Genomic DNA, 13,708 nt, shown 5'->3' on the forward strand with positions numbered 1-13,708 from the left:
AGTTTTTTTACAGTAAGTAATAAATGGAACTTTGGAGAGAAAGAGAATTACAGCAAACTTTATACAAGCTTCATCCATTCCCTGTAAACTGCTCATAAAGTGAATACTCACTTTATTCACTTTATGTGTCATGCAATCTTCAACTGGTTCCAGACCTCGAAAATGTCCCTCAAACACCCATACCTCCCCTTAATACAGCACAAAATAGTAATGAAGTATGAGAAAAATTACATTCCTGGTTAATTATTCAAGTATCATGCTTCAAGTCATTAGCAACTGCATAAACAAAAGGTAGAAAAACCATTATACTCCTGCTCATTTACGGTACAGTTACAGTAGTTACATTGTAACAGGTGTTAGGCAATGCATAAACATTAGGTACTATCCTGTACTATATGCACTAAAAAATGTAAAGCCTTTATTATAAAAAAACTTAAAATGTAAATATAATAATAAAATATAAAGTCAGTTCTTTATTTCAGGGGATGAGAGTAAAGAAGATTCTATGCAATAATTTATGAGAGTCTAGCTCCTAAGACTGGAAGAACATTAAATGAAAAAAACAGATTGGAAATACTACATCTTGTTTAACCTAAAACTCATATGGTGATTGTTCATATGGCGAGGCAGCATCCTTTTAATGAATTTATAAATACTGTACTATACATTTCATTATCTTACAGTGTAATGCTCAGTAATTAAACACGTGGTATTTGACTGCAGTACGAGCTATTTACAATTTTCACAGACAAGGTGTGAGATGACATACAGAGGTTACCACACATGTGTGAAAGCAAAGTGAGTGAAACTGGTGGTGTTCACATTATGCTCATTCTGCGTTGTTCATCTGATATTTGCTTGTTTTGTATCTAACCCCCAAACCTCCCTGAACTTGAAAAAATTATCAAGGTCACTATGGGAGGTTTTCATATAAAGTCACATTTACATATGTCAAGTCTTACATGGCCCAGAGAACAGTTCTTCTCAACCAGAAGTCCCAGCTAATGACCGATTTGCTGCAGTAACTGCAATACACCTACTGACACCTTTCTTCTGACCTACTGTACATTCCAAGTTAGTCGCTTTATTTGCATACAAGTGCGATAGGATTTCACTTGTGTTTGGAATGCCCCGTAGTCTGAGCAGGTGTTCTTTCCTACATAAGCAGGGGGTTCTGAAATCCTGAATTTACATTGATATATGTATACAATTTATGTATTAGAACAGAATACAGTATCTTGATAGTTACTAGAGATAGTAAATGAGATTTGTCAGACTCAGTGTAGTATAGTCAGTATGATCATTTCTCGCCTGGCCTTGATCACACTGACCTTTCATTTCGCAAGGATATGAGCTTTCTCTTATTCCAGAAAGCTGAGATTCTCCTTAAACTTGGATTACGCTTTCCCCCTTCTCTCAATGACAAATTCTTTTTTAGAAACTTTCCATTCATTTGAAGATTTCAGCTTTTTTTGCACCTCTCTCCCAGATCCATCTTCAGGTGGAGACTCTTTCTCACCCTTGTGCCCATTTGCACCTTCTCTGTCCTGCTACTACAGTATACCTTCCTCTCTCTCCCTCACACCTGAAGAAAGCACAACAGCTAATGTGTTTCTTCTTTCTACTTTTTAAGATTTTCTTGTTCCCTTGCAGCCAACGCATGCTGACAGCCCCCAAACCAAACTACACAGTCTGTGACTGAGTCATCTTGAGAACAAACCTCACAGCACTGGACATGTGACGATGAAGGAAGGCATCCTCTGCTTTTCTGCTTGTCTCGCTGCTCCTCTGAGCTCTGCTTTGTTCTCTCTCCACAGATGCAGGAGCTGGAGCAGAGAGTTACAGAGGCGGACCAGCGGGCAGAGAGTGCAGAGAAACAGGTAGATTTTCTTCCCCAGGTCACAAGAGCCCTGTCCAAACTTTGTATGACTCATTAGAACTAATTTCAGAGCCACCATTTGTACCTGATTTAGAAAACGCCTATTTAAATCTAAGCCGTCAAACAAGTCCCCCGGCAAACTAAACTCAAAACACCTTCATCATTTGTTTATTTTGATACATTATATAGTGGTCCCATAGAACATAGCTGCTGTGGGAACTTAAATGCAGGATGCAAAAACTCCAAATAATATCTGAAAACTGGAAATGTCATTGTTCTTATGCACCCAGTTCCTACAAAGCTTGTTTCACAATTTGTGTAACACACGTTTGGTGCCTCTGTATACAGCCTGAAAGCCCAGGCAAAACATTATCGTTCACAACGATGCATGAAAGACACATTTTCATTTTATTGTTTCCAAGTATAATGAGTTTTTATTTCTAGGGAATGGTATTCAGCACTATAAGAATAAGACTAAGACTAAGGCTAATACTAAGTCTAAGACTAAGAATAAGAGAACAGCATGTTGGCGCAGTGGTTAGAGGTGCTTCCTCACACATTACTGGGGTTATGGGTTCAATTCATGATGGTGGGTGCTATCTATGTGGAATTTGTATGTTCTCCACATGTTCACAGGTTGTTCTCCAGGAGCTCCAGTTTCCTTCCACAGCCCAGAAACACACTGGTAGTCTAATTGGCTTCTGGGAAAATTGGCCCGGGTGTTAGTGCGTGCCATTCAATAGACTGGCATCCAGTCCTAGCGCCTGTTACTTGCTGGCATAGGCTCCGGAACCCTGAATTGGATAAAGTGGGAAAATGGATGGAAAGTAATAATAAAACATGGATAATAATAAGAAATACTGTAATAAGAAAGTCCACAAGGTATAATAGAATATAGACTCTTAATTTGCCTGAAACCATGACCTGGAAGTGGATCAAGGATCTCTATTTCTGCAGTGGAGGCCTTTGGCAGTTAAAGAGCTGTGTCGTTTGAAGCTGAACAGAACGCCTTGATGCTTCAAATACACTGAAAAAAAAAGGATCTAATTTGGTCTTGAGAAGGCTGATATCTGTTTGTACATGTTTCTGTCTGTTGTAAGCAACAGCATATTATATATTATTTACAAGCAGTCATCTGTTTAAGGGTCTGATCTTGTGCCGACTACAGCTTTCACAGTGGAGACAGCAGTCTTTTGCATTTGACGTCCTCCCTCCTCTTCAGAACCAGATGGTGTAAATTAGAAAAAAAAACAACCTTGCTGCTTGCAAATCAGGTTTAAGATCATCTTTCCAGCTGTCAGTCTTGATTCATACAGTATGTTTGTGTTTTTACAAATCTGGAAAAAGCCCCTTGGTTTTGATTTGAGTATGAGATACTGTTTTTCAGCTGAGCTTTTTTTGTTATCTAAATGAGGTGAGATGAAAAAGCTAAACTTTGCATCTTAATCCAATTTCACATTTGATGAAGAACAAGTGCTTGGACATTCATGAACTATATTTTTCTTGCATATTTTGATCTTTCGATGACATCCAACTACATTTTCTGCATTGTTTTTTGCTATATTTGTATTCACAAAGTTTTTTAATGCCTAAAAGTTGGGAAATAACTGTAGAGAAAAGTTTTGAGATGCTGTTCATTGATGTTTTGATAACAGAAATGCATAGCCTCAAATGCAGAACAATGGCTTTAATTCATGGAAGATTTCCTGAACTGTGCATTATCTAACTCTAGCCTGAGAAATATTCTGTATGGCTTTTAGCTCTAAATGGGAGGTCTCCGCCTCTGGTCTTGTAGAGCCCCAGTCCAGAAGGCTTTGTTTGACCAATAACTATATAATATACTGGTTTCTAAAGATATGGAGCAATTCTATTCTGATTAATTAAACAGGTGATACTGTATGTCAAATTAAGTAATTGAGGGATCATTTAGGACTAAAATATACTCTTCAGTCCTCAATGACCATAATTCTCTCAGTTGAATAGATAACTTACTTGATTCATCAGTACTGTAGCTTATGGTTGTTACCAGTCTTGAGGAACAGATGACCTATGAGACGAGCTGGATTGGTGCTCTCTAATGCTCTCTTGGAAACCCCTGCTCTAACCGATCTCTTAATTCCATACAAACCTGTAACTACTGTCCTATTTACACTTAAAAAAAACACATTTTCAGCTCTTTGAAAAATTGGGTGGAGTGAGAGATTTGCAAGCTGTGGAGTTTCAGACCTGCAATTGAAATTTTTAGGCCTTCCTTAAATTGGGAAAACTTTAGCTGTATTCTTGGAAGTGCTGGCTGAGAAATAAAATCTGTGGTTGTAAAAGAGTTTAAGACCGGATGTTTTTAACTTATATATGGTGTGAGTCACACGGTACGTCCCGGTCAGATTGACATCTAATGAGACCACCAATTGCTTGAACACAGGTGTGTAAAGCAGGAGTGGGCAATCCTAGTTTCTAGGAGTGGGCGGAGTGGTGGCACTGTGGCTAAGGATCTGTGGCTGTAAGGTTTCCGGTTCAAATCCTGCAGCCGACAGAGGAATCCTACTCTGTTGGGCCCCTGAGCAAGGCCCTTAACCCCAGCTGCTCCAGGGGCGCCGTATAAATGGGGCTGACCCTGCGCTCTGACCCCAAGCTTTTCTCTCCCCGTCTGTGTGACTGTGTGTCTCATGGAAAGCAAACTGGGGTATGCGAAAAGACAAATTCCTAATGCAAGAAATTGTATATGGCTAATAAAGTGATCTTATCTTATCTTAGTTCCGGAGGGCCAGGGTTTCTGGAGCTTTTCTAGGTCTCTTTGAAGCACCAGCATCTGATGAGCTGGGAGAAGCTGTTCAATTGCTCCCATTAAGAGAATAGGGAGCTGATTTAAGTTGTTAAGATCTAAGAAGGAATAAAAACCTGTAGAAACACAGGCCCCCCAGGTTCATAACTGTGCACCCCTATTGTAAGTACAGATTGATACTTGGAGCAGAAGCATGGTTCCTCAAAAACCATACAGCAGCTGCCTGACATCCCTGCCTGTCTGCACCACACCATTTGAATGTTAATGTGCAAGCGAATAAGGGACACAGCAGTGATCACTTATACAGGGGGCCATGAATTTGGATTACAAAATTAATTTTGAATTTGGATGACTGTAAATTCTCATGCAACCCATGCCAAGAATGGCATTTTATCTTGTGATGAAACCATTTTGCAGCCAGAATTTGAAGATTAAAACTGACTTTAGTGCATTTAATGTTTTTCTTGTTTTTAAGTTTAGAAATATACAGTCCCTGCAAAGTGGACAAGATTGGGGGAAAGAAGTTTCTTTGAAATGCTTCATTGTTCTTGGTTTTGGATGGAACAGTTTGAGTGCCTTTGAGGGGCGTGCCTCCAGCCTTGTCCTGATGGCGAGAAGAAACAACCCAAGGGTTTAATCTTTTTCTTACATATTCCAGGAGGGAGTGGCTGCATTTCAGAGGCCTAGTCAAATATTTCTAACATATTTAAACTATTACTGGGGGGGGGGGGGGGGGGGGATCTGCAAGTGAAGAACTGGCACAGAAACGTGGTCAACTGTTGCCTATAAAAAAATTAGAACAACATAATTTGTGGAATTTGCCAGCTTTTAAAACTCAACACTTTATTCCCCCCCTTTGAGGCATCGTGTTAATTTCTCCTACTGGACTATAGGGTGAACAGTTAATTACAGTTAAGCACCTGATCCCAGTTAGAGAATTAAATTCACAGCTAATGGTGAACACTTGCAACTCCTTGTTTGTGCAAATATCTTGAAGGCACAGGGAGAGGTTTTCTGCCACGCCAGCTGCTGGATGAGACAACATTCACCACTCCTGAAAGAGCTCAGTTTCTGCAGTGTTTTGTAGTAGCTGTGTCTTGTAGTAGGCACTCCTTGCTGAACAGAGAAGGAACACTCCTAGTATTACCTGTCTTTTGGTAACCCTCATTCATCACCAGTGTTAAATCTTTGTAGTTTGATCTCATCAGCTACACATGGCTGATGTGCCTTCCTTTGCATAAGACCTTAAAATGTGCTCCTCACTGCTTGGTAATAAAAGATCACGTGACACGGATAATAAAACACAAGCTAAACCCGACTAAGCTCCACTTTTGAGTTTTCTCATTTTGGATCCTTACAATTCCCCCTCAAATTTATTTGGTGAAGCATTTTTTTTTCTTTCTGTACCCAATTTGATGTGTAACAGGGCCGCTGATACATACTGTATGTGCACCCAGTGGTGGATGAAGCGAATCCCTACCTGTACAGTATGTGTGTCCTGTGATGGACTGCTGTCCCAACCAGAATGTATCCCTTGTGTCCATTGCTTCCTGGAATAGGCTGTGTGCGACAATAACACTGAATTGGATAAGCTGTTATTGAAAGTGATGTGATGTTTAGTGTTCAGCATAAACAAAATCTGAAGAGGGTGATCAAGTCTTCACAGATCAAATGCAATATCCTGAGGTTATACAGAATAAGAATTTTGTTGTTGGTGCAGTTTGTAGTGGTATGCTACCTTCTTTACTGCTCCAATGTTCTTTTACACTACCCTGTGTTAAATGGAAACCTCTCTGAGCACTTAATGAATCACTTTTCAGCTTTAGCAAAGCTCCTGAAGTGAAGATGTGGCTTACTGTTGTAGGTTCAAGTAATGGAAGAAAAGCTCAAATTGGCAAATGTACAGCCCAGCGAATCAGAGAACTCCTTGTATAGGAGATGCCAAGAACTGACTAATCAAATTCAAGAAAAGGACACGATGATCAAGAGACTGGAGTTACAGTTGGAGAAACAGGTAAGAACAATTCTATCTGAATTGTTTTTGCAAATTTTGAGGATAGTGAAAAACTAGGAGTTGTTTTCTACAGTATATGACTTTTAACAACTATATTAAATATTTAAAAAGGAGACAGTATTAATGTTTAAAATCCCAAAGGCAAGTGAAAGAAATGTTATGTACTGTACATTTACATTTTTAAAGTTTTTTTGAAAGTTTCAGTTTTGGTACTAACAATCTTAATGTTGCTATTCCAATTCCTTTTTAATGCTGTGATACAGTATATACTTATTGACTTTTTCATCTGTTTAACTTTATTTATATATTTTTCATTGTCCAAAGTTATCAAGAGCTGCTGTAATGAGAAAAGCACACACTGATTTACGTTTTGTTTTTATTTCAGAATGTGCTGAGAGCTCAAGAGGCAAAGATCATTGAGGAAAAGGCAGCAAAAATTAAGGAATGGGTGACATTCAAATTGCGTGAGGTAAGGATCCTGATCAGTTACACAAAGGAAATACTGTGAGTGGAAATATCAAATTCCCTTCCTAAATAAGGCTAGGGTCCTTTGCTTGTAACTGGAATGTTGTGGATTCAAATCCCAGGTGACATACTGCTGTTGTACCGTTGAACAAACTACTTCACTGGAATTGTTTGAGTTAAATATCCTGTTGTATTTGTATAGGTGCAAATACAAGTCGTCCTGGATGAAGTGTCATTTGACACTTTGATGAAAATGCATCATTCCAAATCCAAATGCATCATTTTGTTAAGATTTGTGTTTTACTTTCATTAAATTGAGATTAAATGTGTCCTTACAGCTGGAAATTGACAATCACCAGTTAAGGATTGCGAACCTAAAGCAGGCCGAGCAGATTTTGGTTCTTCAAGACAAGCTTCAGGGTAAATAAATTGTTTAAGAAAATCTTTTATTGTTTTTTTAATTTTAAGTTCAAGCTACCAGTACAAACAAGGATTTGTACTGTTTTAAGGTGAGCAAAAACTATTCATAGCCTTTATCTTATATAGAGACTTTTCTTTTAGTGTGTAGTTGTCATCTGATGCATACTGTTGTTTCTGTTACACTTTCTTTACAAAGGAAAAACAAGCTCTTAGTTTTACAATGTCAGAACTGTTTATATGGGGCTCCTAATATATTAAATCTCTGCGGCATTTTCATTGCATTTAAAAAAAATTGTAATAGCTTGTGGTAATGCGAAGTTTTATGAATATGGATTAGAAAATACTCCTGCTTGTTTCTGCACAGCACTTCTAGAAGGTCCAGGGTCCCCTGTTGGTCCTCGCTCCCCAACTCCAGAGACTCAATCTGGGCTCCTCAGCCACTCCAGCCCCCTCTTTGCATCCAGCAGCCCTTCTAGTCCCCTGGCATTCGAGGAAGGTCGAAAACATTCACCCTCTCATTTCCTGCCTTCTCCAACGCTCAATACACAAGGTACAGAGTCCCATTTGAAAAGACTGAGACATTATAGCCACCTTGCTATGGAACAAGTAGGGTGCCTTCATGTCTCTCAAATAGTTTACTTTCTTCCCAGAAATCCTTAATTGCATCATGGGAGCTTTACAATTTGAAATATAATCTGCTCTTGTCAAAACATTTACACCCAGAGTAGGGATTTTCATTTATTGCTTGTTCTAATGGGAAATATTGGAAAGCCTGATGTTTAAGGTTTGACAAAGAAATTCAGTAATTTCACGTTTTTCATTATCCTCCAGGGTAAAATTTGTTTTACTGCAGAATCCAGCACAACAATAAAATAAAAACAGACAGACATCACCCAGAAAGAAGACAATATAGCGGTGTTTCAGGAGTTAAGAGTTGTTTTACGTTGTCTGAGAGTGTGACTGCAGAAGAGATGGATGATTTCCTGAGTCTATAACCATTACACCTTGGGACACAGAGACGTCTCCCAGATGGGAGTAGTTTAAATCCACAGTGGAGAGTGTGAGCCTCACACTGCATAATGTTCTTAGCATTTTTTGCAATCATCTCTTAATGGCATTTTGATTGATCTGATATCCCCTGTGATTTGGGGTGTTGCATTTTTCCAAGAATAAACGATTAGTTCTTTTTTTCAAAGCATAAACAGAACTGATCTGTCCATTTGGCAAAATCATTTAGAATGGGCCTTTGAATTTTAATCCAACCATCTGGTTGAGATTTGCCCATTTTCAGGACGGCACAAAGGCTCTACTTCTGCAGAATTTAGAGCAGGAGTTTCATTAAAATAAAGCTTGTTTCACTGTCTCATTCTTTGTGCTCAAAATAAATCGCATCAATAGTATGGCATGTAGTCCAGCGTTAAAGAAGATGCTTTTTTTGTTTGCTTGTTATACAGATTTAAAAAAGAAGGGGCTTGATGGGCTTGAATCCCTTCAGAACTGCTCCTCTCCTTCTCCTCCCCTGCTGGGCTCCCATGAGAAAGCTAATCTCCTGCCTCGCTCTCCCTGCTCTGTGCGGAAGCAGACTACCCAGGAAGTAGGAGAGAGGGTCCACAGTCCATTTGCCTTGGTCAAGACTGACTGCCAGGTCACAACGAATCCTCCAGCCAGCCCTTGCCCACAGCCTCCATGCGCATGCAGCCCGCACACTCCTAGTGACCCAGCTGCTGGAATCTGTGGGCCAGAGCTGCCGGAAGGGTCATTGACTGAGAAACAGCATCCCTTGGAGGTCGGAAAGGAAGCCCACAGCCCAGTGGAGAAGAGAGGGCCGTCGCGGGCCTCGGAGAGGGACCATTCTTCCGATGAGCTGAACAGCAAGTTCCGTTCCCAGCGCCTGCACTCCTCCTCCTCATCTGGTGAAACCAACGTCCCGAGCCCCGTCAACACCCCAGTCCACTCCCCTAAACATTCCACCCCTTCCTTGGCCTCTTCCCTCCAGCTCGTCTCCCCCTGTCCCGCAGCCCCATTTGGGACCAGCATGACTCTGCCTAAGGTGCGAACTCCCCTGACGCCCAGAGATAGCATCCAGCTGGCCAAGAAACACTACAGCCAGCCGCAGCCAGGGACTGATAAGCTACATCACATCAATGTGAGCATTGACATCAGCTGCTTTAAGCCTGTGGCTCCAGCTGCTCAGGGCCCAGAGGAAACTGACATCGATGAGGTTCCTGACAAGATGGACATTGAGGAGCACAAAAGTGAACTGGCTGAGGAGAGGGTCTCCTTCATTCCTCTCTCGGAGGAACTGGAGCTCTTTGATACTGACTCTCTGAAGCCTCCTACTCCTCCTCTGCACAGGTTCCCATCTTGGGTGAGTGTTGGAGGCGATGTCTGGGAATGTGCATGCTGGCTCCGTACTTTATCCTGGTTTCAGTTTTTGAATGTGGTACAGATATGTACACAGATCTGTTTAGATGAAGAGTGAGGACAGAGGTAGCAGTTTAGAAATCTCTCTAGTCCACAAGCTTGTTTTTTGGCGTGAGAAACTTTGGAGACCATACAAAACTGGCATGCTTTTAGTAACAAGCAAGAGCACCAGGATATTTCTTTTTCTTACAAGAAACCAGGATAAGTTCTGGCTAATTAACCAACTGACTAATAATAACAACCCCAAGACTGTTAAAACTGAGGATGTGGTATATCCAGTATCTTGCAGTGAAATAAGTTTCATCAAGTAGTTGAATTGCGATCCTAGTGTATGTTTTTCATTATGTGACATGGTAAGCATCACGATGAAGCTTAATGTTTGCTTTGGAATGGTTCGAAAGTCTGGTATATGACTTCCCATTTTCAGGAATTGTAGAATGATCATTTAACCCACCCAACACAGGAAATTTGCAGAGGAAGTTAGAGGATGGGATCTGGAGAAACATGACTCCTGTGTTTCTTGTAGGAAGGTCGGATCTATGCTGTGGCCAAATCAGGGATGCGGCTGTCAGAGGTGACTCTGGGAAACTGGTCCCCTAGCCGAGGTAACTATATCACTTCTGGGTTACAATAAGAGACGTAACAAACGAAAGGAAACCATTCCGATTATCCCAGACATATGTACATAACTTTGTAGTGTGCAAACTTTGAAGCTAAAAGTAAAAGTGCTACCAAAGAGCATTTTAAGCAAAAGGCAGTTGAAAGTACAATGTATACGGTTTTAATGCAAAACAAGATTTTATTTCTAAAGAATAATAATGTTGCTTGACATCAGGTAACAAGGGTTGTGAGGACTGGAAGTAGGTTGACTTTTGTGCTCCAAATATTATCAGTACTGTTTTCCAAAGCTTTTAAAGACCGTTAAAGTACTGTAGTAATCTGGGCAGTTTAAGACGGGTGGTAAGTCATTTTCAACTGTTGAATATTATTTTAATGATGTTCAATACTGGTTTTATGGTTTTAAATCAAATGCAGAAATATCTGCGGTCTCCCCTTGAAGCAGCATACTTATTTTCTCCAAACCACTTCTTCTCACCAAACATAATTCAGCTTCATATATAATGTATTTTTATTAGAGTTATATAAAATGCAAAATAAAGACCTAAATAACCAAAATGTCCTTCAGCTGTTTAGACTCGGGGATAGCTCTAGAAAGTGATGTGTTTCAGCAGGGTTTTGGAGAAGGTGAAAAATAAAAACGGTGTCTGTTAGAAATGCCACCGTCTACAAAGCTGTGGGAGTTCTTCCCACAGTGTTAGGCAAAGGCTTAAATATGGTGTTGAGGTTATGAGGGGAGAAAGGCCTTAGGCCATTTCCTTCTGACTGGGGTGTTTGTCAGCGATCTCTCATTCTGCACAGGCAGTTTTCCCAGCCTGAAGGCAGGAGCTGCAGCAGCTCTGATGACAGGAGGCTTTGTTTAAGTTTCCACTCCCCAGGTGGGTGGGCACCTGAGCAGGTGTGATCTGTTCACAGAGGCCCTTCCCAGTCACAGGGCTTTACGAACCCTTAGAGCTTTAAAACGACAAGATGGGGGGTGGAGTGTGTGTGTTTGTGTGTGTGTATGGGGGGTGGTGGTTTAGCCTTTTAATCTGTGGCTGATGAAAGGATGTGCCAGAGTTGTAATTAGGGGCAGAACTGTGCTATTATCTCTCAGCTGCTTTAAATTGGTTTCCAAAAGGAGGGGGGTGGAATCTGTAAACTCAGGCTAACTGCAAAAGACGGCTCTGCTCACACAGGATGGGGGTTGACCTTTATTCTTTCAGAATCCCGTTTTGCCAGTTGGAGGCCTTTTTATAATTATTGTGTTGTTTAAAAGTAGAGGCACGTCTGGAGAGTAGGCACAGTGTAATTGTTTCATGTGCAAGTATCTTTTATATACTGTATGTAGTGTTTAAGATGCCTTAACAGACGTAAACTGCACCTCTATATCCCTGGACACAGCCTGGTTAAGATGAGAATGTGAGTGTTTTTCTCCCTTTATTGTTTTAGTTTCCCAATTGCCGTTGTATGCAGCTGCTGGCCCGTTCACACACCTCATTTACAAGAACGTCAGTGTGCCGGTGTATACCACTCTCAAAGGGGTAAGACCGGGGGGCAATGTGGGGGCAGTGGGAAAACAACAGTGGTTTAGGAAATAGTAGTTCAGGTGGGTAGCTGTGTCAGCATGCATAAACTGCAAAGGAACAAGTAATAGGTTTATTCCATGCTGAAAAAAAGAAGAAAGAAAACACAACGTTTCGGCCGTGGAGCCTTCTCGGCCGAAATGTTGTGTTTTCTTTCTTCTTTTTTTCAGCATGGAATAAACCTATTACTTGTTCCTTTGTGGTTTAGGAAATGCAAATACCACTAGCTGAAACACAGAACAATGATAATTAATCTTCCGCTGTTTCTTTCACAAACCTATCACTGCTGATCTTTGTAACATTCTCTGTAACATGGGTTTGCTTGACAGGAATTAAATGCATCCCTGGCAGATCATCCTCATTCTTCCATCACTGGTTAGAAACTTCTTCCTTCCCAGGATAGAAAATTTGGGCAACAGGACTTTTTGAACCCACTGTGATCTGTGAAGTCTTGTTAATTTATCCCACTTCTTGGAATCGATGGGATTTTTCCACGTGTTAATGTTATTTGCCGTCATAAACAGCATCTTAAACTACTTGGAAGTACTTCTCAGAAGACAGATCCTGGATTTTGCCAGGATTTCAAGAGCTTTTGGACAAAAGTGTTAGAATGATGACCTTATGAACAGAAAAGGCAATACAGAAGGTGTATTCTAGGCTGTGCGTCAAGCCAAAGGAGGAATAAAGGGAAGACATGTGGCACTCCAGTTTTAAGACTGGTAATCAGAAACTGACATTAATTTTTTAGACCTGCTCCAGAAGTAGTTAGCCAAAGTGAAACTATAAAGTAGACTTGTTTTAGTTCTTCTGACAAGGCATATCACAAGTTTTAATTACTGCATGTATAAGAACACATGAAAGGTTACAAGTGAGAGGAGGACATTTGGCCCATCTACCTTGTGTGGTAGTTAGTAGTTAATTGATCCAAAGATCTCATCCAGGAGTTTTTTGAAAGAAGCAGGGTATCGTCTTCAACAGCAAGGTTTGATAGCTTCGTTCATATTCATTTTTGCAGCCCTTGGGGTAAGGAAATGTCTCCTTTTCTCAGTTTAAATGCACTTCCGCATCATTTCTGCTTGTGCTGTCTAGTTCTTTACCAGGCAATAGCAAGGTTGTATCTGCATTTAAAGAGCAATAGTTTGGAAGCAGAGCCTTAGTTTTGGTGAAACAGCTCTAAGATAAATAGTTTCTGTGGATTCACCTGCTTCTGGATCCACGTCAGTGAAGCAGAAACGCTTGCATCTGTTTGGTTTCTCCTGCAGCCTGGCTTTTAAAAAAAGTGTTCCTGCAGGTGGGAGTGCCTGTGTGCCTGACTCTAGCTACTGTACGTTCTTTTCCAGACAGCCACTCAGATCAGCAGCATCCCCTTCCTGGATGAGTCCTCCGGATCAGAGGACGACACCAGCTCGCTCGCCAGCCTCCGCACGTCGGCCCTGGGCCCCGAGGCCAAGAAAAACAGCGCTCCGGGCAGCCCACGCGCCGTTAAGAGGGGTGCGTGTCTCCCGAGCCACTGTCCCGACACAACTCAGTTTTCATTTCAG

At 41.0% G+C, this 13,708-nt stretch overlaps 1 protein-coding gene across 4 annotated transcripts in view; it reads left to right on the forward strand.

Moving 5' to 3' along the window:
- Positions 1-13,708, forward strand: part of plekhh1 (pleckstrin homology, MyTH4 and FERM domain containing H1) — a 70,478-nt gene that overhangs the window by 31,668 nt on the left and 25,102 nt on the right. For all 4 annotated transcript variants that reach the window (XM_088648785.1, XM_088648787.1, XM_088648788.1 and 1 more), the window contains 9 exons: positions 1,818-1,880; positions 6,526-6,675; positions 7,061-7,144; positions 7,479-7,560; positions 7,925-8,110; positions 9,015-9,928; positions 10,511-10,589; positions 12,034-12,125; positions 13,508-13,658. In XM_088648785.1, the coding sequence (XP_088504911.1) occupies positions 1,818-1,880; positions 6,526-6,675; positions 7,061-7,144; positions 7,479-7,560; positions 7,925-8,110; positions 9,015-9,928; positions 10,511-10,589; positions 12,034-12,125; positions 13,508-13,658 (1,801 nt within the window). The remainder of the gene's footprint in view (positions 1-1,817; positions 1,881-6,525; positions 6,676-7,060; positions 7,145-7,478; positions 7,561-7,924; positions 8,111-9,014; positions 9,929-10,510; positions 10,590-12,033; positions 12,126-13,507; positions 13,659-13,708) is intronic.

Source organism: Lepisosteus platostomus, chromosome 10, assembly GCF_059453375.1.
Source record: "Lepisosteus platostomus isolate fLepPlt1 chromosome 10, fLepPlt1.hap1, whole genome shotgun sequence".
Taxonomy (NCBI): domain Eukaryota; kingdom Metazoa; phylum Chordata; class Actinopteri; order Semionotiformes; family Lepisosteidae; genus Lepisosteus; species Lepisosteus platostomus.